The sequence below is a fragment of the Vidua macroura genome, chromosome 26, assembly GCF_024509145.1.
Source record: "Vidua macroura isolate BioBank_ID:100142 chromosome 26, ASM2450914v1, whole genome shotgun sequence".
NCBI lineage: Eukaryota > Metazoa > Chordata > Aves > Passeriformes > Viduidae > Vidua > Vidua macroura.
In genome coordinates this window covers 2,403,469-2,427,654 of record NC_071596.1, presented here as the reverse complement: position 1 = coordinate 2,427,654, position 24,186 = coordinate 2,403,469, and the positions used below count along the sequence as shown (strand labels likewise).

Below are 24,186 nucleotides of genomic sequence, written 5' to 3'. Positions count from 1 at the left end.
GGGCACCCTCAGCAGCGGGAGCGGCACATCCCCAGAGGAACACGGAGCAGCCCCGGGGACAGGCATGGATGAACCCAGGACCAGAGCGATGCTAACGAGCCAAACCATGGGGAAAGGACACACGGGAGCTCCCGTCTCGGGAGAAGCACCAGATCCCGAGCCGGGAGGGCAGACCGGGAGAGGGGCCGGGGTGGGGCGAGCGGGGAGGCCGGCGGGAGCCTCACCGGCAGCCGCACTCCTCTGCCACCATGTTGGGGAACTTGCGGATCTCCAGCCCGTCCGAGGAGAGGCTGATGATGAGCTGGTCCGAGTAGCGCACGGGCACGCAGCAGGGAGCCCTGCGCAGCGGCGAGCCCTGGTCCTGCATGCCCAGCAGCAGCACCGTGTGCGAGAAGTAGCTGGGGATGCGTGCGGAGAGCGGCAGCCGGCAGGGCCCCTCGCAGTTGTTGGCCGCGTACATGGTGGGCATGATGATGAAGTGGCGGTCGCGCAGGTCGATGGTGAGCTCCTGCAGCCGGCAGTGCGCCTGGTGCCGGGCGCTGCGGTTCTGCCGCTGCACCTTCCTGCGCTCCTGCCAGCGCGCCCGCACCGACTGCAGCGCCTTCAGCAGCAGCAGCGTGCGCAGCTTCCGAGAGCCCGGCCCCCGCTCGGCCGCCTCGGCCTGCCCCGGCTCTGCGGGGTAGTAGCAGAAGGTCAGGAGGTGCTGGAAAAGCGCCGCGTTGGCTTGGAAAGCCGGGATGTCCCTGAGCTCGTGGATGACCACCTGCAGTTTGCCCATCAGCAGCTGCAGCACGGTGCCCTCCGGCTGCCAGTCCCCCAGGTGCTGCTCCAGCACGGCCCCGCTGTCCTGGGGCAGCAGCAGCACCGAGGGCTCCTCCGACTGCACCAGGCGCTCCAGCGCCGCCTCCTCCGACAGGTTGAGCAGCTGGTGAGGAAGGGTCTCCATCACCTCGAAGTCCAGCCAGTGGTGGGCACTGGGCTGGGGGGGCGGCTCGCTGGAGGAGCTCAGGAGCTGCCGGATGAACCGGGTCAGGGCTGCCAGGAACTGGGCGCTGCCACCGGGCGCTGGGGACGAGGCATTGCCTTGGCTCGGGGCAGTGGGGGTCGGCAGCTCCTCGGTGCCAGCCTGGGGTGGGCTGTAAGGAGAACACAGGGAGAGTCACGGGGCCCCCGTGTAGCCCGAGGGTCCCACCAGGCTGTGCCCTACAGCCATCCATGGTCCCACAGCTGGGGCTGCCCCATCCCACTTCATCTCCCAGCCCCTGTGTTTTCCCGTGCCCACAGCGACGGCCACGGACCTGAGCTGTGGGTACGGAGCCGTGTCCACTACCCCCTCAGCAGACAGGTAGGAGGATGGGGCCAAAGCCTCCTCTTCTTCCTCTTCCTCCTCCTGCTGCCGTGACTTGGCCAGCAGCAGCAGCACCGGCGTCATCCGGGTGAAACATTTGTCATCGGAGCCGAACAGGAGCTGCTGCACCTCCGTGCGGGGCAGGGGGGCACCTGCTGCGGCCACGAGAGGGGAGAACGTCGGTCTGGGGTTTCCTGCACGTCCCCACCACCTCTCGTGGGCCTGAGAGGACCCCAAACGCCCAAGCGAGGAGACGAGGGCAGGGATGCTGCTGTCCCCAGGGTGTCCCCCCGTCCCTACCTCCCGCGCCGCCGTGGATGGCCAGGGAAGCCGAGAAGCGGAGCCGCTCCGCGCTGCGGGTGACCGAGGCTGCGGCGGCTGCCAGGGCCAGGTACTGCGTGTCCCTGGAGAGGCAGAGCCTCTGCACCGAGGCAGAAACCACAGAAGCCCCGAGGGCGTGGGTAAGACATCAGTGGGGGACACACTCACCTGAGCCCCCGCTGTGGTCCCTGCGGGCTCCGGGTCACCCAGCCCGCGGTGGCCCAGGGAGCAGCGACAGGGAGGGTGGGACCGCTGTGGGCTTCGCCCTCAGCCCCAGAGCTGCTCCGGGGGCCGCGGGGTGCTGGGAACCCAGTGAACCCCCGAGGGCAGGCGGGGGATCAGGGCCCCAGACCGGGTACCCTGCGGCAGCTGCGGACAGGGTGAGAGCTCCATCTTGCGGGAGCGGGACACGGGGCGGAGCTGCTGGGAGGGGACGGCAAAAGGACTGGAGGGGTAACAAAGGGGCTGGGAGGGGATGCTGAATGGACTGGGAGGGGATTGTGAATGGACTGGGAGGAACGATGAATTAATTGGGAGGGGATAGCAAAGGGAGCTGGAGGGGCTGTTGAATGGCCTGGGAGGGATGACAGTGGCACTGGGCAGCAGAGCCGGGACATCCCCTCCCGCCCCCTGCTCCCACCAAGGCCCGGACCCACCTGGTCCCGCGCCAGCCCCGGGCCGGTGGCCAGCAGCTCCTGCGGGTGCCCGGAGCCCCGGCCCTCCCGGCGGCCCAGGTAGAAGAGCATCACGGCCGCCTGCAGCTCTCCCACAGCCCGTCCCACCTCCGCCTGGAAAACCAGCTGGAACCGCAGCTTCACCTGCGCCTCCCACTGCACTGGAACGGGGGAGACACGGCCGTGAATCCCCCCGGGCGCCGCGGGGCTCCGGGGAGTGAGGAGGGGGCTTCGGGCCGAGCACTGTCCCCATGAAGGGAACCAGAGCACCGGGACAGGAGCCGGGGGGAGAAGGACGCAGCAAATCCCCGGCTCCAGGGAGATGGAGAGCAGGACACACCCTGCACCCAGCGAGCAGGGAGCTGCCTCCCCCCAGACCCCATGGAAATCTGCTCTCCAGTGGCTCGGGGAAAAGCCACTTCCCCGCTGCCCGGCACTGCTGAGTCCAGCCGAAAATACAAACCCCAGGAGAGGCGGAGGATTTCAGAATGAAAGAAACAATGACCACCCTCTCGTTATGGATTACATTGGAGAGTGTAACTCCCTCTCCAGGACCGGGATCACCCGCGGGATGGGACAGGGAAATGTGTGGTGAGGTTTTCCTATAAGGCTGAAGCTACAGGGCCCCGGGCTGCTCCACAGCCCCAAGAGTGGAGATAGCACATGCCAGGCTCCTGGCACAGCAGGAGCAGCTGGGTCCGAGCCCCTCCTTTCTCCCCAGAGCTGGGATGGGACCCAAACCCATCTGCCGTGTTAAGGCAGAAAGTGAGAAACACTGATGAGAACGGAGCAGAAGCCACCAAGAATCATAGAATGTCCTGAGCTGGAAGGGACCCTCAAGAATCACCAGTCCCACCCCTGGCCCTGCACAGGCACCCCAACAATCCCACCCTGTGCACCCTGAGAGCGTTGCCCAAACGCTGCTGGAATGTGGCACCTGGGTGTTGGTCAGAGGTGGGGACAGATGGCAGAGCCACACTGCCATCCTCATCCCCTTAAAAACATGCCCAGAAACATTTCACTCCATCACTTCGCTGTTTTAAAGGGAACCCAACCCCCACATTTAATTCTGTGTTTAAATCCCTGACTTCGGGCCAGCAAACAGCATCACCACCCCGAGCCCTGCATCCTTCCCCTCCCTGTTCCACCTCGGAGCCCCCAGGGCTCTCCCACCAACCTTCCTCCAGGTGCAGGACGAGGAATCTCTCCAGCCCCGGCTCCAGCACGTGCTCGTGGATCCTCTGCAGGGGATGGGGAGCAGCCCCTGCCTCCCCGGGCCGGCACAGCCCGAAGGTCCCCGGGAAGGTCCCGTCCCAGCTCCGGCGCCGTCTCAGCAGTTTGATGAAGCTGCTCTCGTAGTGGCTGAGCACACCCACCACCTCCAGCTGCCTCGGGGTGGCCCCGTCCTGCTCCATCCTCACCCTGCACACGGGCCCTTCCAGGCCTCCGAGGGGCCAGGGCTGCGGGCTAGAGCGGGACCAGCCCGGGCCCCCCTCCTCAGCCACCCCCTGCGGGCATTTGGCTCCCAGCTCAGGTGTGGAGAAGAGGCGAGTGGCAGCAGCCCTCCTGGACCTGGGTGTCTCCTGTAAACTTCCATTTCCCACCCTTCTCCCTTCTGCTTCCAGCAGGCTCAGCTCTATCAGGGCATCCCTTCCCTCTTTCCTGGGCAGAGCTGCAGAGGGGAGCAGCAGCACCAGGCACAGCAGCCCCCTGAGAGCGCTCATGGTCCCACCTCAGCTCTTCCCTGGAGCAGCTCAGGCATGCCAAGCCCTCGGCAGGAAGAGGGAGGACAGCTCTCCCTTTTAACCACGGGTGGCCTTGAGTGGCCGAGGCACAACCACCTCCCCTGAGCCGCCCTGGGGCTGTCGCGCTGCAGAGGAGGAGGGAGGTGGCAAAGAAACTTTTTTTGTTCTATTTTTGGGTCTGCAGCTCGTTTTGGAAACGTGCAAAGATCGAAGCTGTTGCACTCGCTCGTAGGGATGCACGGCCTTGACTTTGGATGTTTTCTAAAGGAGGATGAGTGTCTGGAATGGGATCCTCATGGGGACTGGCACGTACGACCCCATCAGCACTGAAACACCGGGAGGGGAGAGCGAGCCAGAGCAGGAGGAGGGGGACAGGGGCAGATAATGGGCTGAAAGAAGGAAACGTATGGAAAGCATTCCTTCTTCTGGCTGGAAAACCTTCACCCTGCAGCTCAACAGGCTGCCCTGGAATAGGGCTTCATTCTGGGAATGAGAATCATGAGGGGCAGCAGCAGCCTGAGGACTTTGAGCACTCAGTACCTCCCTTAGACAGTCCCACACAAAGCATTGTAAAGACTTTTCCCTCCATGAGATGCCTGCACTCACTGGAACAGCTGGAATTGCCAGTGCCACCTGCCTAAACCATCCTGGAAACCCATCCCAAGAGAGTTCCTGATTTTGGAAAAGGGAAAGGTCCCGACAAAAAAGTTCCAGACCCTTCCCTGAGTCTCCAAGTATTTGCAGCCTGGAGCTCAGGATCATCAGAAAAGGATGGAGCACCCAAACTGGAGCAGGACATGGACACCACTGCAAGGGCTGGAGGAACCTGAGGTCACTTCTACAGGAGCTGACAGAGGCCACAGAGCTGCTCCAGGGCTGGAGCCAGGCTGGGAGAGCTGGGGGTTCTCACCTGGAGAGGAGAAGGCTCCAGGGAGAGCTCAGAGCCCCTGGTAGGGCCTGAAGGGGCTCCAGGAGAGCTGGAGAGGGACTGGGGACAAGGCCTGGAGGGACAGGACCCAGGGAATGGCTCCCACTGCCAGAGGGCAGGGCTGGATGGGATCTTGGGCAGGAATTGTTCCCTTTGAGGGTGGGCAGGCCCTGGCACAGGGTGCCCAGAGCAGCTGTGGCTGCCCCTGGATCCCTGGCAGTGCCCAAGGCCAGGATGGACACTGGGGCTTGGAGCAGTGAAGGTGTCCCTGCCATGGCAGGGTGGCACAAGATGGGATTTCGTGTCCCTCCCAAGCAAACCAGTCTGGGATTCTGTGACTGAGTGGGACCATCTCAGCCCAGCAGCAGAGAGGAAGGCTTTGATTCCCCCATCAAGGGGGTGCAGCTGCAGGGCTCCCGTGGCCCCTCGAACAACCAGAACTGGTCAGGAACCCCAGCCCTGGCCATGCCCTCACCCACTGAGCCCCCCAGGATCCCCCACTGACCCCCCAGTTCAGGGACAGGAACCAGGGAAAGGACAGAGAAATGGCAGAACTGCTGCTGCTTTTTTATGGGAACCAAGTGATGGCTGGAAGGAAACATTCAGGATAAACAAACCCAGAGAACTCAAAACTTGCCTGACCAGAGCTCTCAGTGGGAGGAGGGCACACAATAAAATCATGTGACAGCAGGTGCTACTCCATGGTACTGACACTTAATGAATTATAATAATAAACTAAGATTTAATATCAGTAACAGGAGCCTTTCCATGCTCCCCCTCAGTGAATGAACAGAGATGAAGGGCTTTGGTTGAATCAAAACTGATTAATGAGGGGTAATTAATGGGACACTCATCAGGCAGCCTGAGGGGGATAAGCAAGCCAGCTGATGGAGATACCCTGTCAGGAGGGGGTGCATTGAGATTCCCAATCCTTTGCCTGCTATTTGGAGCATTTCCAAAATATAACCAACCTGGGAATGTTTCCTGTATCTAAGGGGTAGAGGAAAGTGAACCCCTTAGAAACAGCACAGGGAAACTGAGGGAAAGGAGAATCAAAAGCCTTTTAATGAACCTCCAGAATTCAGTCAGGTTTCCAGACATACAAAAAGGATCTGTTCCCTGAATCGGGGGTGAGCTGCAGTTAAAAAGACACAAATCCCACGGGATGGAGTCCAAGAGGGGCTTCAGTTGGAGGGAGGGGGAGGGGGGATGGTGCCCGGCCCCTCCGTGGGGAGCGGTGGCCGCATCATGGGGGGCAGGGGAGCAGGGGGGGGCACCCCGGGTGCTGGGGGCAGCTGGGGGGGCACTGGCGGGGGTGGCACCGGCCCGGAGGGGGGCATGGGGGGCAGGGCCATGCCCCCAGGGGGAGGAGGGGGCATGGAGTCGGGCAGGGGGGGCCGCGGGGGCAGCCCGTTCATCAGGGGAGGGGGCGGCGGCCGCTTGACGGTCGGGGGCCCTGGGGGGAGGTTGGGGGGGGCCGGGGGCTTCTCCATCTTGAAGTGGAATTGAAGGAAGAACTGGGAATGGGAGGAAAGCAGAGAAAAGGGAACGATTAATCAGAGATTGGCAGAATCCTGGAGTATCCTGAGCTGGGAGGGACCCTCAGGGACCATCAGCCCAGCCCTGTCCCTGCACAGCCACCCCACCAAGCCCACCCTGAGCATCCCTGAGAGCTCCTGGAGCTCTGGCAGCCTCGGGGCCGGGACCATTCCCTGGGGAGCCTGGGCAGTGCCAGCAGCCTGGTGACAGCTCTGCCAGCACACAGGAGCTGCTCTCAGCCCCAGAGCACAGCTCAGGCCCCTCCTGTTACCTTCAGATGTCCCAGCCCTGGCAGCATCTGTGACTGGCACCAGCCTTGCCCCAGATTTTAACTCCTCTGGACTCTGAGCACTGAGGTTCCTGTGAGGGGTGGGAACCCCCCCAGGCACTGTCCCCTGGATACAGGGGAGCACCCCCAGCCCCAGGCTCCCTCAGCCAGGTGTGTGCAGGGAACACAAGGCACAGAGCCGTGGAGAGGACACGGTGCTGCACATTTATCATGGAATCATTAGGGTGGGAAAAGCCAAACCTAACCCTAAAATCAACAAGTCCAACCATCAGCCCAGCAGCACCACCACATTCACCACTAAACCATGTCCACAAATGCCACATCCACATGTTTTTGAACACTTCCAGGGGTGGTCACGTCACCATGCCCTGGGCAGTCTGTTCCAATGCCTGACAATGTTTCAGTAAAGGAGTTTTCCCAATATCCAACCTAAACCTCCCCTAGCACAGCTTGAGGCTGTTCCCTCTTTTCTCCTGTTCTCTAGGAGCAGAGCCCGACCCCCCTCTGGCTGCACACTCCTGTCAGGACAAGAAGGTTCCCCCTGAGCCTCCTTTTCTCTGGGTATTTATGCCCCATCCTGCTGCTGCTGCCAGAAACTGAATCCTCTCCAAGCTCCCACACAGGAGGATCTCTGTCAGGAGCTCTCACTGCACAGGTGCATTGAGGGAATGGAGATTTGAACAGCAGAGGCAGCAGGACAGAACTGATGTCACTGTCTCAAGTTGCTCTGCTCTCCTTAAGGACAGACATTACAAAACCTCAGTTACCTGTTTGGTTTCTCTGTTCCAGTGAGTCCAAAACTTTCCCTCTGCTTTATCAATTTCCCTGCTTGGCACCTGCACCAAAAAGAGAACATAGAGCTATTCTCAGCAGCACCAGAATAGCTCAAAGGCCCTTTTTAGCCCCAGAGCCTGTGAGATAAGCACAGTTATTCCAGGCCTTGCAGGGTTGTTATTAGACAGAGGTGGGGGCAGGAAAGAATTAAGTTACTTCCCTATCGGTCAAGGACAACCAGCAAAAATCCCTCCCTGAACATCTGCACAGAGGCTGAGGAGTGAAGCCCAGGAGGCTCCTGTCTGTGCCAGACACTGGGAATTCACAGCTCCCCAGAGCTCAGCACAGTCTGGTTTTCATGCCAGAGTCTTCCACCAAACCTCAGTGGGGTTTAATGACTTCCAGCCATGGCTTCCTGACCCCCCTTCCACTCCATTAACCCATGAGGGTTAGCAGAGACATCAGAGAGTTCATTAGGAATTAATTACAAAATGTCCTGAGTTGGAAGGGACCCTCAGGGATCATCAGTGCAGCCCCTGTTCCTGCACAGGCACCCCAACAACCCCACCCTGAGAGCTCCTGGAGCTCTGGCAGCCTCGGGGCCGGGACCATTCCCTGGGGAGCCTGGGCAGTGCCAGCAGCCTCGGGGGGAAGAACCTTTCCCTGAGCTCCATGCCAACCATGTCAGTGGTTTGGTTCTGTTTGTACTATTGCATTTGTATTTTCAGTTTTCCTATTAAAGAACTGTTAGTCCTATTCCCATATCTTTGCCTGAGAGCCCCTTAATTTCAAAGTTATAATAATTCAGAGGGAGGGGGTTTGCATTTTCCATTTCAGAGGAGGCTGCTGCCTTCCTTAGCAGACACCTAGCTTTCCAAACCAAGACACTCTGGCAGGTTTCCTGTCCCAGGGGTTTGCCAGGTCTCACCTTGAAGGCGATGGTCTCGTAGGGCTCTGCTGCCATCAGCAGGTACTGCCAGCGCCGGTCCGGGGGCTCGATGCGCTGCTCGTAGGCCGACATGAAGCGGTGCCGGGGCATGATGCTCTCAGCTATCTCAGGGTAATCGATCTGGGGGGGCAGGGCAGCATTTACAACCCCCTCTCTGCACCCCCACCACTGCTCCAAACACATCCCCCAGTGTGGAGCACTCCCAGAGCAATCCACAATACAAAGGAAACAAACAGCGGAGGAAAGGGCTGAGAATCCCAGAATGGTGTGGGATTAAAACCCCAAAGTGAAATAGGGGAAATTTAGGAGAGATGTTGGGAAGGAATTGTTCCCTGTGAGGGTGGGGAGGCCCTGGCAGAGGTTGTCCAGAGAAGCTGTGGCTGCTCCATCCCTGCAAGTGTTCCAGGCCAGGTTAGAGCAACCTGGTCTCATGGAAGGTGTCCCTGCCCATCACAGGGGGTTGGAGATAGATAATTTTTAAGGTCCCTTCCAGCCCAAACTATCCTGTGATTCTCATCTTATTCCACCTCAGACTCCACATTCCTCTCCCACTACACAGCCTGATAGCTGAGCTCAGGGATTTGCTCAACACAATCAGCTGCAGCAATTAGGAAGATAAGGCCTCCTTATTATCACTAGTTTCATGGATCCTGCAAAGAACTGCTCATTTAGTAGCAGTGTTACCTGGAAAACCCTGACAAGGAGAGTTTTAACCCTGCCCTTACCTGGAAGAGAAGGCTCTGCTGGCCTGTTTCTGGGTCTCTCTGTTTGGTCACTGTAAAAAGAAATAAGAAATCTGAGAACATGCCCCAGCAGGGTGAAAGCAGCATTAACCTGCCCTGGGAAATGCACAAAGTTTCCAGGAATTAAATATTACAAGCCTTTTCTCCTATTTATCAAACAAAATGTCATATTATCTTTAACCAAAGCTACTTCTGTGAGGGTGGGCAGGCCCTGGCACAGGGTGCCCAGAGCAGCTGTGGCTGCCCCTGGATCCCTGGAAGTGTCCAAGGCCAGGCTGGGCAGGGCTTGGAGTGACCTGGGATGGTGGAAGGTGTCCCTGCCATGGCAGGGGTGGGATGGGATGGGATTTAAGGTCCCTCCCAACCCAAACCGTTCTGGGATTGTGTCACTGCCATGGGCAGGTTTGAGCTCCTCACCCCAAGAAGGACACTGAGGGGCTGGAGTGTGTCCAGAGAAGGGATCAGAGCTGGATCTGAAGCACCAGGAGCAGCTGAGGGAGCTGAAAAGGGGCTCAGCCTGGAGAAAAGGAGGCTCAGGGGGGTCCTTGTGGCTCTGCACAGCTCCTGACAGGAGGGGACAGCCGGGGGCTCGGGCTCTGCTCCAGGGAACAGGGACAGGAGGAGAGGGAACGGCCTCAGGCTGGGCCAGATTTAGGTTGGATATTGGGAAAATTCCTTCCCTGAAAGGGCTGTAAAGCATTGGAAGGGGCTGTCCAGGAATCACCATCCCTGGAAGTGTTAAAACACCTGTGGATGTGGCACCTGGGGACATGGTTTAGTTGTGGCCTTGTCAGTGCTAAGTTTACTGTTAGACTCAATGATTTTAGAGGTATTTTCCAACCTAAAGTATTCCATGATTCTCCTCCACTGAAGTTCAGCTGCTGTGGGGCAAAGCACTGGTGAGATTAAAAAGCCAAATTTTGCACTGAAGGCCAAAAAAACATGAAAAACAGAAAAAAAAACCCCTTGAGTTCTGCATGGAGTGAGTGATTTACAGCATCAATGAAAGGTGCTGCAGCATAACAGAAGGAGGAGAGATGAAATGCCATCATCTTCCTGGCAGCCTGAGACACACCCATCTATTATTGAAGTGGTTCTCCCTGCCTGTCAGCCATGAAGAGATGTTCCATGAGCAATTTAAACAATAAAAAGACTCCAGGAGAGAGCCCTTATCTTATTCATGGGCAGAGCTGTGGTATTCACATGCCCTCTGAACAGAGACTTGGCTTTCTCAGGATTTCTCCTGAGAAGCTGTGAGAGAAGCAGAGAAAAGAGAATCAAAACAATTCTTATCTCATTTGCTACTCTTGTGTTTATGCACATGTAGAATGTGTTAAAAATTGTTACCCAAGGTGATTTCTTCATTAAATACTAGTAATACTTTTTTAAATTAATTAACCAATTAAAACACAGCTGTGTCAGGACTCAACAGAATCACAAGTTTTCTAGTTAGTTAGTTAGTAATAGTTCTTATTAGTGTAATGCAGTGTAATATAGTTTTAGTATAATATAGTATCATAAAGTAATTAACCTTCTAATATCATTAAGTGCTACACATCATTCTTCCTGCACTGGGGATCACAACACCGAATCAGAGCTGCTCAAAAGATTAATGAATAATTCACATCCCAGCCAGGCAGGCACTGCCCATCAGGGCCCCCTGACTCACCTTTGTAGCCTGGGCGCCCAATTTTCACAAATTTCTTCACTTCCACTTTGACTTTCTCTGGGGCAGGCTGGGCAGGGGCTTCCTTGGCTTCCTTGGCAGCTCGTCGGGCCCTGGGGATTAATTTAGAATGTAAGGGTTACCTGCCCTTGCTTCTGAAGGAAAGCCAGCAGCAGTTTGGATCCCTCAGCACAGCATTCCACAGGAATCATGCCAGGAAGTCCTATTTCCCTTCCCCAGCTGCATCCATCCTCCCTCCAGTTAAAGGCTGCCACTCAACCATCTGATCCACCCTCACGATGACCTTGAGGCCAGGCTCCACAGATGGATTTGAAAAGACTTTAATTCTTGAAATCAAAATGAAAAAAAAAAAAAGAAGAAAAAGAAAAAAAAAAAAAAAGAAGGCCAAACCCATAGATCAAGCAAAGCAAACTGGATCCCTTAAAACAAAACTTACAAACTTCTCCAAACCTGTACTGACAAATCCAGATCACAGAATTTTGGAATCTCCTGAGTTGGAAGGACCCAGAGGGATCATCAAATCCAACCCCTGGCCCTGGACAGAGACCCCAACAATCCCACCCTGAGCATCCCTGAGAGCATTGTCCAAATGCTCCTGCAGCTCTGGCAGGCAGAGGTCCTTCTAATTAGACTCAGACAATTTGCTTTTAAAACTCTCTCTCTCTCTCTCTTCCTTCAGCAATTTCACAACTGGATTTGAACTTTAGCTTAAAATGGAGATCTTCAGCACCATTTTTCAAGCAGATCCAGGCTGTGCATCCTGGCTGCATGAGGAACCACAGTAAAATAACAATCAAGCAGAGTGCAATGGAGTTAAAGGACTACAGACACCCAACATCACAATATTAAAGTGCTTCAGTAATGGAGAACAAAGTTATGGTAGAGGATAACTTACAAATTGGTCTGATGCTTCTTCCCCTGGGTATGTGCTAAGTAACTCCCCTGAAATAAAAACCAAGGTAGAAGTTAAATAAATCTGTGTTAAATAAATCCTGTCACAGGGAGACTGCATCACTTCCTGACAAGGGTGTTTTAATCCTCAGCACAGAGGAATCTCACTCCAAAAGTGCAGATTGCTCTCAGCTGCTGAGCTGTCATCATGTCTTGGGTTATAAGATATGTGTTTATTGTATTTCTTATATGGGGCAGTTATTTTTTGTTAATTGGGCAGTTGACTTTACCTCTTCTACAACTAATCTTCTCTCTGGGGAGATATTTTTGTTAATGGGCCATTGAATCTCACTACATAACTGATAAATTTACATCATCTCATTGTGAGAGGTTCTGCTCAGGGGGAGGAGCCAAGTATTCTTACTTAGATATAATCTGAGATTTAGAACACTAGAAGCAGTCTTTCTCTACTAGATTCTAAGAAGAACAGCTTTCTTTTTTACTAGATTCTCAGAAGAAGATTAAGCTCTGAACCTTCCAAAGAAAACTATACTCTTCAACAAGATCACAGTGCACGCTGTCAGGTTTAACCACCCCTCACGTCTCAGCAGTCACTGCCCAGCTGCTGAAGCTCCTGTTATTCCCAAATTGCTGCTGCTGGGGTCAGGACAGGCAGGTGCTCCCCTCACCTCATTGTTGTGGAGCGTCAGGCAAAGCTTGCACTCGTAGGAGCCCAAATGGTTTTTCATAAAATAGGGGTCCTGGGAAAAGAATGATGGACAAGTTATCAGCAAAATCCATTGGCAAAGTAAGAGAATAACCAAAATACTGCAGAGTTCTGCACTGGAGGAAAGGTTCTTCCCCCCGAGGCTGCTGGCACTGCCCAGGCTCCCCAGGGAATGGTCCCGGCCCCGAGGCTGCCAGAGCTCCAGGAGCTCTCAGGGATGCTCAGGGTGGGGTTGTTGGGGTGTCTGTGCAGGAACAGGGGCTGGGCTGATGATCCCTGAGGGTCTCTCCCAGCTCAGGATACCCTAGGATCCTGTAGCTGAGTTCAGATTTTAAATTAACAGCACAAGAGAGGTTTAGGAGGAGGAAACAGAGAGGACCAACAGCAGCTGTGTGCATTGGTGACAGAATTCCCAACTTCAGCAGGAAACACCACAACCCAAACCAGCCCTGGGGAGACTGGAAATAGATGGACACACAAGAGCTGGCACTTCCCTGTCACTCTGTCCCAAATATTCCTTATTCAACCCCCACATGCCCAGAAACAGAAGTATTTAAACCCAATGCACACCTCAGCCTGGGCACAAGGAGGCTCTGGGGTGACCATGGAGCCTAAAGGGGCTCCAAGAGAACTGGAGGATAACTTTGGAAAAGGGCCTGGGGGGACAGGGAGAATGGCTTCAAATAGACCAAGAGTAGGTTTAGATGGGAAAGAAATTCTTGTCTGGGAGGGTGGGGAGGCCCTGGCATGGATTTCCCAGAGCAGCTGTGGCTCTCCCTGGATCCCTGGAAGTGTCCAAGGCCAGGTTGGACGGGGCTTGGAGCAGCCTGCGATAGCGGCACGTGTCCCTGGATGAGCTTTAATGCTCCTTTCAACCCAAACCACTCCATGATGGCACGGATGTGATGTGCCCTGTGTCCCCGGGGGCTGTGGGAGGTGCCCTGTACCTTGTTGATGTCGATGGTCTCCAGGGCCAGCTGCCGCAGCCGCTCCCGCCGGTCCCGGTTGCTCTCGGAGGCCGAGGCCACGCCCCCGCTGCCCGTTTTACCCCCGGGGCGGTGCTGGAAATCCATGGCGGCGATTCCCGGGCTTCAGCTCCTCCTGGAGAAACGCAGAGTCTGGCAAAAGAATCACAGAATAATGAGGTTGGAAGAGACCTCCAAGATCATCAAGTCCAACCTGTGCCCTAACACCTCAACTAGACAACAGCACCCAGTGCCATGTCCAGTCTTTTTTCAAACACATCCAGAGATGGTGATTCCACCACCTCCCTGGGAAGACAATTCCAGTACTTTATTATTCTTTCAGTGAAAATTTTTTCCTAATATCCAACCTGTACCTCCCCTGATGTAGCTTGAGGCTGTGTCCTCTTGTGTCAGTGCTGCCCTCCCTTCAGGGAGTTGTGGAGAGCAATGAGGTCACCTCTAAGCCTCCTTTTCTCCAGGCTAAACAACCCCAGCTCCTTCAAATGTTCCTCACAGGGTTTGTGTTCCCAGCCCCTCACCAGCCTTGTTGTCCTTCTCTGGACACGCTCAAGCATCTCAATGTCCTTCCTTCCCAAACCGAGGGGCCCAGAACTGGGCACAGCACTCAAAAGGAAGGAGTGTCAGTGATAACTGAGGCACAGGAACCCTTCAGCCCCGGCAGTGAGGATGGGGGTGACACCCCAGACATGCCCTGGGCACACCTCACGGGATGCAATCCCACATGGAGCACATCTGGTACCCCCAACTCGGGAAAGCCGAGTAAACGGATCCGGAAAATCCCCCCGGAGCCCTTCCCATCTCCTCAGCCACTCCCAAGCCCAGCTGGGCCCCAGCGAGGCCAAGCAGCCCCTCCAGAGGGGCTTTTCCCCCTCACCTGAGGCACCAAGAGCCCCAGAGCTCCTCCCTGTCCACCACCAGGTCTGCTGCTCCCCCACCACCCCAACGCCCCCCAAAGCCCCAGGGCCACCCCTGCCAGCCCCAACACCAGGGAGGGTCAGAGCCCCCCAAGCCCCCCAACAAGGTCAGGGGCTCTGAGCAGTGTCCCCAAGCCCCAGGTGAGGTCCTGGAGTCCCCCCTGCCCTCGGCAAGGTCAGAGGCCCCCCTAGACCTCCCCACAGGGAGCCCAAACACTGGAAAGACCTTTGAGAAACGCCAAATCCTTCCCCACAGAGCACCCAGTTCTCCCAGTGTCTCTCCCCCAGTCCCTCTCCAGCCACATCCCCCAGTAGCTCCAGTCCTGATTCAGTCAAGGCCCACTGACTCCCACTCAGGTGCTCTTCCCCATCCTCCCTACACTCCCAGTCCTCCCCTGGCCCTACCCCAGCTTCCCACTCGTGATTCTCCAGTTCCCCCAGCCCCAGATTTCCCAGTCCCTCCTCACTCAGTACTCCCAGTCCTGTCCTGATCCTACCCCTGGTTTCCCAGCCTGGATTCCTCAGAGTGCCCAGCTCTCCCAATGCCTCTTCCCCAGTCCCTCTGCTCTAATTCTCATTCTGCCGTCAAAGCCCCCCAGATACCCCCAGTCCTGCTTCTGCTGATCCTCCCAGTCCTACCCCCATTTTCCCTGTCCTGATTCTTCAGTACCCCCAGTCCTCCCACCCAGTTCTCCCAGTCCCCCTCCAGCAACTCCAGTCCTGATTCTGCAGCCAGGGGCCCCAGGTACCCCCAGTCCTGCTCTGCTCCTACCCCAGTTTCTCACTCGTCATTCTCCAGTTCCCCCAGCCCCACCACCCCAGTTCTCCAGCACCCCCAGTCCTCCCACCCAGGGCAATCAGTACTTTTCCAGTAACTCCATCCCCGTTCTGCACTCGGGGACCCCCAGGTACCCCCGCTCCTGCCCCGCTGATCCTCCCAGTAGCCCAAATCCTGCCCTGGTCCTACCCCAGTTTCCCACTCGTGGTTCTCCAGTTCCCCCAGCCCCACCACGCAGACCGCCCAGCTCTCCCAGCCCCTCCTTTCCCAGTTCTCCCAGTCTCTCCGTACCCAGCACGCCCAGTCCCTCCTCACCCAGCTCTCCCAGTTTCCCAGTCCCTCCTTCCCAGTTCCCCAGTCCTGCCCATTCCCCCTCTCCCCTCAGGGCCCCCTCCCCCCGCTCCGTACCTGCGCGCGGCCCCGCTCCCGCCCCGGCGCCTGCGCGCTCCCGCCGCCCCGCGAGCGCTTCCGGGCCCGCTGAGGGCGCTTCCGGGCCCGCTGAGGGCATTTCCGGGCCCGCTGAGGGCATTTCCGGGCCCGCTGAGGGCGCTTCCGGCGGCGCTGGCGGCGGCCCGGGCGGGGCCATGGGCCGGGGCGGGCCCGCCATGCGCTACAACGAGCGGGAGCTGCTGTCCCTGGCCCGCCAGCCCGCCGAGAAAGCGGCCGAGATCCGCATGAGCGTCCCCAAGAAGGGCAGCGGTGAGGGGGGAGTCCGCGGAGGGGCCTGAGTGGAGAGTCGGAGCTGGGGTTAGTGGGGTGGGAGCAGGGCAGGACCGGGAGTGCCGGGGGGATCGGGGGGGCAGGACCGGGAGTGCCGGGGGGATCGGGGGGGCAGGACCAGGGGTGCCCCGAGGCGGGGAATCAGGGCTGGGGTTACTGGGACTGGGAGTGCCGGGGGTACTGGAGAATCCGGGCTGGGAAAGCGGGAGTAGAGTGCGAGGAGGGACTGGGAGAGCCGTGGGGTGGGACTGAGGATACTGGAGAGCCGCGAGGGAGAGACTGGGGTAGGGCCGAGTCGGGACTGGGCGAACTGGGAGTGCTGGGGGAGCAAGGTTGGAGGGCGGTGTGGGGAGGCAGGGGAAGGTGGGTCAGGACCGGGGGTACCTGGGGGGCCCCGGCTGCAGAGTCGGGACTGGGGATACTGGGGAGGGACTGGGAGGGTGCCGTGGGTGCCCTGGGGCTGGGGGAACTGGAGAATCACGAGTGGGAAACTGGGGGTAGGACCAGGGAAGGACTGGGGGTACTTGAGGGGCCCCGACTGCAGAACTGGAGCTGCTGGGGGAAAAGGCTGGAGAGGGTCTGGGGGAGCTGGGTGGGAGGATTGAGGGTACTGGAGAATCCAGGCTGGGAAACCAGGGCAGGACTGGGAGCACTGGGCAGAGGGGGGGGGTGGGAGTGGCTGTTTTGGGTGGGCAGCACTGGGAGTGCTGGGAGGCAGGACTGGGGACAGGCAGGCTGGGAGGGCTGGAGTGTGGGAATGGGGAGCACGAGTGGTGGGATCCAGTCTGGGCGTGGAGGGAGGTTCTGGGGCCAGGGAGATCCCCAGCTTCCAGGGGATCTGGGGAAGAAGCTCTTCCCTGAAATCTCCCAGCAAATTCCCTTGCAAACCAGCACTGGAGTGTTGTGCTCACTCCCTTGTCCCGAGCCTTTCCTCCTCTGAGGTCCTGCTGGACTTTGTCCCGTGGAGGTGACGCCCGTGCTGGCAGCTCCAGGCAGGGCTCCCGGGATGTGGAGCTTTTCCTGGAGTGCCTGAGGCCCTGTGGTGAGCTCTGACTGCCCGGGAGCTGCTCGGGGGCTTTGTCACCCTGAGGCCACTCAGACACTGTCACCCCGAGGCAGCTGTTTGGGGGAGCAGCCTCGGGGTGTGTGCAGGGGGTGCCTTGGTGGGGTCGGTGCCATGGCAGGGCTCCCCTGCTCGCCGTGCCCTGCCTCAGCCCTGCCCTGCTCCCTCGTGTCCCTGCAGTGCTCAAGAAGCGCCTGGTGAAGCTCGTGGTGAACTTTCTCTTCTACTTCCGCACCGATGAGGCCGAGGTAGGGATTGGGCCTCTGGGTGGGGTTTGTTCCCCTCCTCCTTTCTTCTTTTTCTGTGCCTGGATTGTGTGGGCTGGGAAATGGTGCAGGGACGGAGCTGGAGCAGGGTCCACCTTCCCTCTTCCACCAGCTCAGCAGGGCTCCAGGAGAGCTGGAGAGGGACTGGGGACAAGGCCTGGAGGGACAGGACCCAGGGAATGGCTCCCACTGCCAGAGGGCAGGGCTGGATGGGATCTTGGGCAGGAATTGTTCCCTTTGAGGGTGGGCAGGCCCTGGCCCAGGGTGCCCAGAGCAGCTGTGGCTGCCCCTGGATCCCTGGCAGTGCCCAAGGCCAGGCTGGATGATCTTGGAGCAGTCTGGGACAGTGGAAGGTGTCCAGGAATGAGATGGGCTTTGAGGTCCCTTCCAACCCAAAGAGTTCTATGAAATGCAAGATAAATCAGGTTTGCAATCCCTTCCCTGCTGCCTGATTTGCTTCTGACACGTTGGTTCACTTGGACAAGCACTTCTTGTGGTTGCTCTTGTTCGTGGCCAATGTCACCTGCTGTCCCCACGTCCCTGAGTAGTACCAGGTGGTTTTTTGTTCATCCTGAGCTGCTGCAGCTCTGCTCACACTGTTGAACCCCTTGCAAAGCTCCAGGACAGCCCTTGCACAGCTCAGTGTCGATTATTCCGGGTGTCACAGGAAATGTTTCATCTTTGATTTTAAAATAAATGTTCTTCTCTGGTATCACAGAGAAGAGACCAGGCTGAATCTGAGCCAATAGAGCTGATTAACACCTAATTAACAAATGCAAAGTGCTACAGGTGAGACTGGCATGGAAAGGTTGATTAAAGGAACATGAAATGTGGTGCAATCAGATGGAATTATTTAAAAGCAGCACCAGCTTGTGAAAGTTGCTTAAAGGGCTCCAGGGAAGCACTGTGGGTTCAGCTCTCGTGGTGTTGGGGGCACTGTGGGTTAAACCCTCTCTCCATGTGTTTTCCAGCCCATTGGAGCCCTGCTGCTGGAGCACTGCAAGATCACCAAAGAGGAGGAGAACGTCTTCTCCATCAGTGAGTGCTGCCTGTGCACCCCTTTGCCTTCCCACGTGGCACGTGGGAAAGGGAATGTTGAATGCTCAGTTCCTGCTTTCCCCTGTTTCCCTGGTGGCAGTGGGCTCAGCTCAGCCCTTCCCCTCCTCAGTGGGGTCACTGCCCCCAGCCCTTCTCCTCTCCCTCAGTGGGGTCAGGGCCCTTCAGGTGGGGGTCAGGCTCTGCTCCCAGGGAACAGAGGACAAGACAAGAGGAAATGACCTCCACTTGTGCCCAGGAGAGGTTTAGGTTGGCTGTTGGGGAAAATTTACTCACCAAAAAGGATTGGAAGTACTGGCACAGGCTGCCCAGGGCAGTGGTGGAGTCACCATCCCTGGGAGTGTTCAGACTGTGGGTGTGGCACCAGGGGACAGGGGTGAGTGGTGAACCTGGTGGTGCTGAGCTGATGGTTGGAATTGATGATCTTAAAGGCCTTTTCCAATTTCACCAATTCCTCAGCCTTTCCCCTCCTCAGCTGCCAGCTGTTCCTCACTGTTCCTGTGGCCATCCCAAGGAGATCTCAGGGATATTCCATGGCACAGCCTGTGGGATTTGCACAGCTGCACGTGCAGAGCAGCACTAAGAGCAGCCAGGCCCCGCTGGCTGCCTGTGGAATCTCTGGCAGGGGGAGCTTGGTTACTGACAGATCTGCTCTGTGCTGCTACATTTTATCCAAAAACAGCCTGGAGAGGCTCAGATAAAGCTGCTCCAGCCCCATCCTCCCCTCTGTGTGTCCTTGTGCAGCGGCAGCTGGGCCAGCTCCCCTGGGAGCAGCCTTTCATCCCGCAGCTCTCCCCTGTGCCAGAGGTATGTGGCCACAATAACAGGATGTTTCTCCAAGGCCATCCCTGTATCTTTTGGCCTGGCTGCCAGGCACAGCTGTGGCTCTGCTCTGTGCTTCCAAAGGACCCTCAAACTGCCTGAACACACTGAGCCTGGAGCACCACGTGCTGGATTTTGGGGCTTTGGGGATGTTGGGAGCTCTGGTGGGGGAGGATTCCTGAGCAGGGTTAAACCCAGCAGTACCTGGTGCTGGGATGTGTCCACAGCATATCCCGAGGTGCTGGTGCAGCCTGACCCAGGTGTTTGGCAGCAGCAGCCCTGAAGGTCTGCTCAGCAGAGCTCTGGGGACAGGAACTGGTGGCATGTCCTGGTCAAGAACTGGAGTGGCACCAGGACCTGCTCTCCATGGTGGGAGTACCATGTGAGTACCACATTCCCAAAAGCCTCCAGCAAAGGCAGCTCAGGGCCTTCTCCCAGTGCAGTTTAACTCGGTTGGCTGCTCCCTGCAGGTATCCCAGTTCCCCTCTCAGGGCTGTTTCCCACTTGGATTTAAATCTCTGGTGTCTTTGCAAGGGGCCTCAGGGAGTCAGTCCTGGATCTGGCCATGCTGGTCCAGTTCAGTTCACCCTCAGCTTGGGAAGCTGCTCTTCCCAAGGTCTCTGGCTGCTGTAAGCTGGGAAATGCTGTGGGCAGCTGCCCCAGGCACCCAGAGCCACCCAGGCAATGGGAGAGGGGCTGGAGGTGGGGGCTGCAGACTCATTCCCAGCTCATCTTCGTTAACAGAGCTGCTAATTTTGGCCTGGCAGAGTCTGGGGCGGGAGTCAGGAGAGCACCAGCAGCTCTGCCAGGACCTGCCTGGAGCCTTTTCCTTGTCCCTGGCAGGTTTCATCGAGGAGCCAGAGAGGAAATACTGCTTCGAGTGTGCCACAGAGGAGCAGTGCCAGGAGTGGGTCGAGGCACTCAGGAGAGCCAGGTGGGCTGAGCCCTCGGAGCCAGGGCAGTGCTGGGGGCTCTGGGCTGTGTTCTGGGATCAGGAACTGGGAGGGCAGTGCTTGTCTCCTCCCAGACAAGCTTCCCTCCAGCTCTAAATAGCATCTGAAACTTCCCCACATCCTTCTCTGCTCAGCCCTTCCCGTGCTCTGTTCCTGTCTTGCAGCTATGAGTTCCTGAGGAGGAGCCTGATTTTCTACAGGAACGAGATCCAGAAGATGACAGGGAAGGTGAGTGAGTCCCTGCAGGGCACTGCTCAGGTGTGACTGATGGCTTTGGGTGGCAGCAGGGGCTGTTGCTGCCAGTCCTGCCCAGGCTGTGTGTGGGAAGGAGATCCCAGATCCCATAGAGAGCCGTGGTCTCCACAGCCAGACCTGAGCACCTTCTCCTGGGTGCTCACTCCAACCCTGATGCACACAGTCCGGTGCTGGAGTGGCCCAAGGTTTGGAGCTGGGCAGGTCCAGAGCTGGCCTGGCCTCCCAGAGGCTCTCTGGAACAGTTCACACCAGCCCTGGGCAGATCCATGGGTGGAGATGCTGCTCACCCCCTGCCAGGTGCCAGGAGCATCCCTGCTCCAGGGAGGGAGGTGGCTGTGGCTCCCCTGGACCTTGGCTCTGTGCTGTGTCCTGTGTGTCCCAGAGGCTGCTGGGCTTTGTCTGCATCTCACTGGTGCCTCCCTGTGCTCCCCCACAGGACCCCCTGGAGCAGTATGGAATCTCTGAGGAAGCTCGTTTCCAGCTGGGAGCACACAGGCAGTAACCCTCACCTGGCTGCAACTGGCTCCTGGCTCCACCCCAGCTCCCCACAGTGACCACGTGACTTTTTTATTTATTACCAATGTTTTGTATTTTTTTTAAGGGAATTCATTGCACATTCCCAGTGCCCCAGCTGGGGGGGCTGAGCTGCTCCAAGGATGCTGCAATGGGAGCAGAGCCCCCAGCCCTGGCATGGGCAGAGGCAGGGGCTGACAGAGCTCCCAGCACCTGCCCTCCTCCAGGCCATGCTGGGGCCCCCCGGGCCAGCTCCACCCTTCTGCTCAGCTTCCCTGGCTCAGGATCCTCCTGCAGTCTCCCAAGAGCCATCCCAGGCTCATCCCTGGCTGTAGGAGGATGTAACTGATGCATTTCTGGGCTCCAAATTAACCCCCTCCTGCCTCTCCAGAGAGGAGTGGGAATTCCTCCAGCCCAGCCACAGCTCCAGCTGATGGAGAGGGACATCAGCCCTGTGCAGCCACGGCCTTTTGGGCTCTTCTTTTCCCTCCCCTGGGCAGGTGCTGTCATTCCTGGGGGCTGGATAAGCCCATCCAAAAGAACAAAGCTGCAGAGCACGAGGGAACAAAGACAGGGAGAGATCCCTGTGTGATCCTGCCTGTCTGCAGAGCTCTGCAGTGATCCAGCTTCCCAGGGAGGAGAGGCAGATGGAGAAGCTGGCAAAGGCAGGAGCTGCTCCCTTTGGCTGGAGGATGGAGCTGCAGGACATGCACCAGCTCAGCCAGGCATTAACCCTTCCTTCCCTGAGCCACTGCTGCAGCTTTTCTCCTCTCTGTGTCCCCTTTGTCCAAAGGGACAGACCAAAAAACTCTGCCAAGGTCACAGTGAGCTGCCAGGGAACCAGGGCTGCCTGTCCTGGAGCTCCTGCAGGGAAGAGATAAGGGTTAGGAACAACACCCCCATAGGATCAGCCCTGGCTCTGGCTGCACCAAGGAAAACTGCCCAGACATGAGGGATGGAGGACACTCCCCACACCCAGGGCTGCAGCAGACCCAGATTCTTGACTGCCAGAGCAGCTTCCTTGGAACCAGCCTGGGAAAACTCCCAGGAAAGGCCTCTGGGAAGGTCCCAGGAGTCACTGTCAGAGGCTGCTGGCAGCAGGAACAGGGCTGGGGCTGGGGCAGGGCAGGGGCTTGGCCCAGGCTTTGGGGGCTGAAGCTCTGGGTGTTGTTCCCCTCCAGCTGCCCAGCCCAGGGAGGGGGTAGAGCAGCCTCTGAGCTGGGTTTGAAGGGAATTTTGGGGTCTTTTCCTCCTTGGCTGGGAATTAATGCCCAGACCAGAGGCTACACTGCAGCCTTTGGTATCCTGGTGTTCCCTCTTTACCTCATGCAGCTGAGTAGCAGGAGTGACACCTGTCACTGATGCTTTAGTTTTTATCTCAAAGCTGAGATTTTCCCCTTTTCCCTCCCCAGATACTCCCTTTCCCTTTAAACATTCCAGGTGCTTGCTCCAGAAATTACCAAAATCAGCTGCCCTGGGGGATCAGCTGGGGGCAGCAGGGAGGGAGCAGAATCCAGGGGGGGTTGCAGACAGATGGCAGCTCCAGGGGAAGCAGTAGCAAGGGATCAAGAGCAGGAACACATGGGAACTGTGCTTGAGGGAATCAGTATCCTTAGATGACTCCAAAGGGCATTTTAATCCTGCCCAGCCTGCAATTTTACAAACCAGAGTTCTCAGCTGGGCCTGCCACCACTGTAGCAAATGTGTCACCTGTGCCTTGCAGGACTCGGTGGCCTCCTCACTGGACACCTTTCCCCAGGTGGAGCTGCCACCCTCCAGTGTCACTGTGCAGAAAATGGTGTTTTATTTGCTGTTCCAGGGAACAGTTGGGTGAGCAAGAGCAAAGCCCAACACTGATTTGAATGTTCATCACCAATGACATTTCTTAACTGAATGTACAACAAAAGCTGTGAAGAGTTGCCAGGGCCAGGCCAGGCCCAGGCACTCAGATCTGTTGTAGGGCAGGGCTGGGACACGGGGTGGGATTTAGGGAGGGAGGATGGTACTTTGTAGATACTTTGAAATTTGCATCAACTGCTGGTGATTTACAGACAATTGCTCATTTTTCACATTCTGATGACTTTGCTTGTTGTGTTTCAGCTAGAGCCAGCTCCAGGCTCCCTGAGAGCCATTTCTGTGTTGTACAGTGAACATTCCCAATAAATCCTGTTTTAATCTTTGTCATGGTCAGAACTGTTCTACAACACCAAAACCTCCCTGGGAGGGGCGGCTGGAGCCAGCTCAGGGCCTGCCCAGGGGCCCCAGGTGTGGTTCCTGCTCAGGACCCAGCTGGGGATGGCTCCACCAGGGGCTTTGGAGAGGCTTTTTCAGACAATCAGAGAATAATCTGGGTTGGAAGGAACCTTTAAAGGTCAGCTAATCCAGCTGGTGCTGGAGCCAGGCCAGTGGCAGGTGACAAACCTGTGTAGTTAGAGGAGCTGGGTCAGGCTGTGGCTGTGGCCCAGCAGAGCCAGGGGCTGGGGGCTCTGGGTGAACCTGGGGCTGTGTCTCGTTTTAAACCCAGCAGGGAATTGGCTCAGGAAGTGTTTGTGGCCTCCAGCTCCGAGGTTTAAACACATCCCTGGCTGCCTGTGGGGTTGTTGCACTGGTGCCACTGCTGGCTAAAAGGGAACAAAGCTTGGATGGGTTGGGAATCATGGAAGTGTTTAGGTTGGAAAAGATCTCTAAAAAAACCACGTCCGACCATGACCCAGCACTGCCATGGCCACCACTGCCCTTGTCCCCAAGTGCCACATCCACACTTTGCTCCAACACTCCCGGGGCTGGTGACTCCAGCACTGCCCTGGGCAGCCCCTTCCAATGCCTCACAACCCTTTCTGTGAGGAATTTCTCCCATTATCCAAACTAAACCTCCCCTGGCCCAGCCTGAGGCCGTTCCCTCTCCTCCTGTCCCTGTTCCCTGGAGCAGAGCCCGACCCCCCTGGCTGTCCCCTCCTGTCAGGAGCTGTGCAGAGCCACAAGGTCCCCCCTGAGCCTCCTTTTCTCCAGGCTGAGCCCCTTCCCAGCTCCCTCAGCCTCTCCTGGTGCTCCAGACCCTTCCCAGCTCTGCTCCCTTCCCTGGACACGCTCCAGCCCCTCAGTGTCCCTTGATGGGCCCAGAGCTGTCCCCAGGCCCTGCTGTCCCCCCCAGTGCTCAGCACAGGATCCCCAAACCCTCAGGGCTGAAGGTGCTGCCTGGTTCAGGGATCTCTGTTCCTCTGTGCCCCCACGAAATCCCCAAATCC

The 24,186-nt window shown here is 57.5% G+C and overlaps 3 protein-coding genes across 5 annotated transcripts; 1 reads left to right on the top strand and 2 right to left on the bottom strand.

Annotated features, from left to right (window-relative positions):
* Positions 1-132: 132 nt before the first annotated feature.
* On the bottom strand, positions 133-4,407 carry AMH (anti-Mullerian hormone). Of its 2 annotated transcripts, none has more exons than XM_053999614.1 (5): positions 3,521-4,407; positions 2,326-2,504; positions 1,649-1,769; positions 1,299-1,500; positions 133-1,136 (listed from the first exon to the last, which is right to left on the bottom strand). In XM_053999614.1, exons 1-5 carry the CDS (start codon positions 4,065-4,067, stop codon positions 221-223), a joined length of 1,965 nt encoding a protein of 654 aa, XP_053855589.1. In that variant the 5' UTR covers positions 4,068-4,407; the 3' UTR covers positions 133-220. The 2 variants fall into 2 exon arrangements, with proteins under 2 accessions (XP_053855589.1, XP_053855588.1); XM_053999613.1 differs by having other exon boundaries at positions 1,299-1,503; positions 3,521-4,406.
* A 1,651-nt stretch (positions 4,408-6,058) lies between these two features.
* Positions 6,059-15,794, bottom strand: SF3A2 (splicing factor 3a subunit 2). Of its 2 annotated transcripts, none has more exons than XM_053999622.1 (9): positions 15,702-15,794; positions 13,563-13,733; positions 12,578-12,649; positions 11,893-11,939; positions 10,980-11,089; positions 9,293-9,342; positions 8,547-8,687; positions 7,612-7,680; positions 6,059-6,533 (listed from the first exon to the last, which is right to left on the bottom strand). In XM_053999622.1, exons 2-9 carry the CDS (start codon positions 13,686-13,688, stop codon positions 6,201-6,203), a joined length of 948 nt encoding a protein of 315 aa, XP_053855597.1. In that variant the 5' UTR covers positions 13,689-13,733; positions 15,702-15,794; the 3' UTR covers positions 6,059-6,200. The 2 variants fall into 2 exon arrangements, with proteins under 2 accessions (XP_053855597.1, XP_053855598.1); XM_053999623.1 differs by lacking the exon at positions 15,702-15,794 and adding an exon at positions 14,120-14,467.
* A 1-nt stretch (position 15,795) lies between these two features.
* On the top strand, positions 15,796-23,120 carry PLEKHJ1 (pleckstrin homology domain containing J1). Its single transcript, XM_053999628.1, has 6 exons — positions 15,796-15,992; positions 17,257-17,324; positions 18,314-18,380; positions 20,064-20,154; positions 20,338-20,401; positions 20,865-23,120. Exons 1-6 carry the CDS (start codon positions 15,878-15,880, stop codon positions 20,928-20,930), a joined length of 471 nt encoding a protein of 156 aa, XP_053855603.1. The 5' UTR covers positions 15,796-15,877; the 3' UTR covers positions 20,931-23,120.
* Positions 23,121-24,186: the final 1,066 nt, after the last annotated feature.

Bases quoted from the DNA above. Each gene is read 5' to 3' on its own strand.
- AMH (XM_053999613.1), bottom strand. From the start codon at position 4,067: ATGAGCGCTCTCAGGGGGCTGCTGTGCCTGGTGCTGCTGCTCCCCTCT. The intron at 1,504-1,648 runs GTAGGGACGGGG...TCGTGGCCGCAG, and splicing joins CATCCACGGCGGCGCGGGAG to CAGGTGCCCCCCTGCCCCGC. The intron at 1,137-1,298 runs GTCCGTGGCCGT...TTCTCCTTACAG, and splicing joins GCTCCGTACCCACAGCTCAG to CCCACCCCAGGCTGGCACCG.
- SF3A2 (XM_053999622.1), bottom strand. From the start codon at position 13,688: ATGGATTTCCAGCACCGCCCCGGGGGTAAAACGGGCAGCGGGGGCGTG. The intron at 8,688-9,292 runs GTAAGGGCAGGG...CTGCCCCCCCAG, and splicing joins AGCAGAGCCTTCTCTTCCAG to ATCGATTACCCTGAGATAGC. The intron at 6,534-7,611 runs GTAACTGAGGTT...TCCCATTCCCAG, and splicing joins GGAACAGAGAAACCAAACAG to TTCTTCCTTCAATTCCACTT.
- PLEKHJ1 (XM_053999628.1), top strand. From the start codon at position 15,878: ATGGGCCGGGGCGGGCCCGCCATGCGCTACAACGAGCGGGAGCTGCTG. The intron at 18,381-20,063 runs GTGAGTGCTGCC...TGTCCCTGGCAG, and splicing joins GGAGAACGTCTTCTCCATCA to GTTTCATCGAGGAGCCAGAG. The intron at 20,155-20,337 runs GTGGGCTGAGCC...CCTGTCTTGCAG, and splicing joins GAGGCACTCAGGAGAGCCAG to CTATGAGTTCCTGAGGAGGA.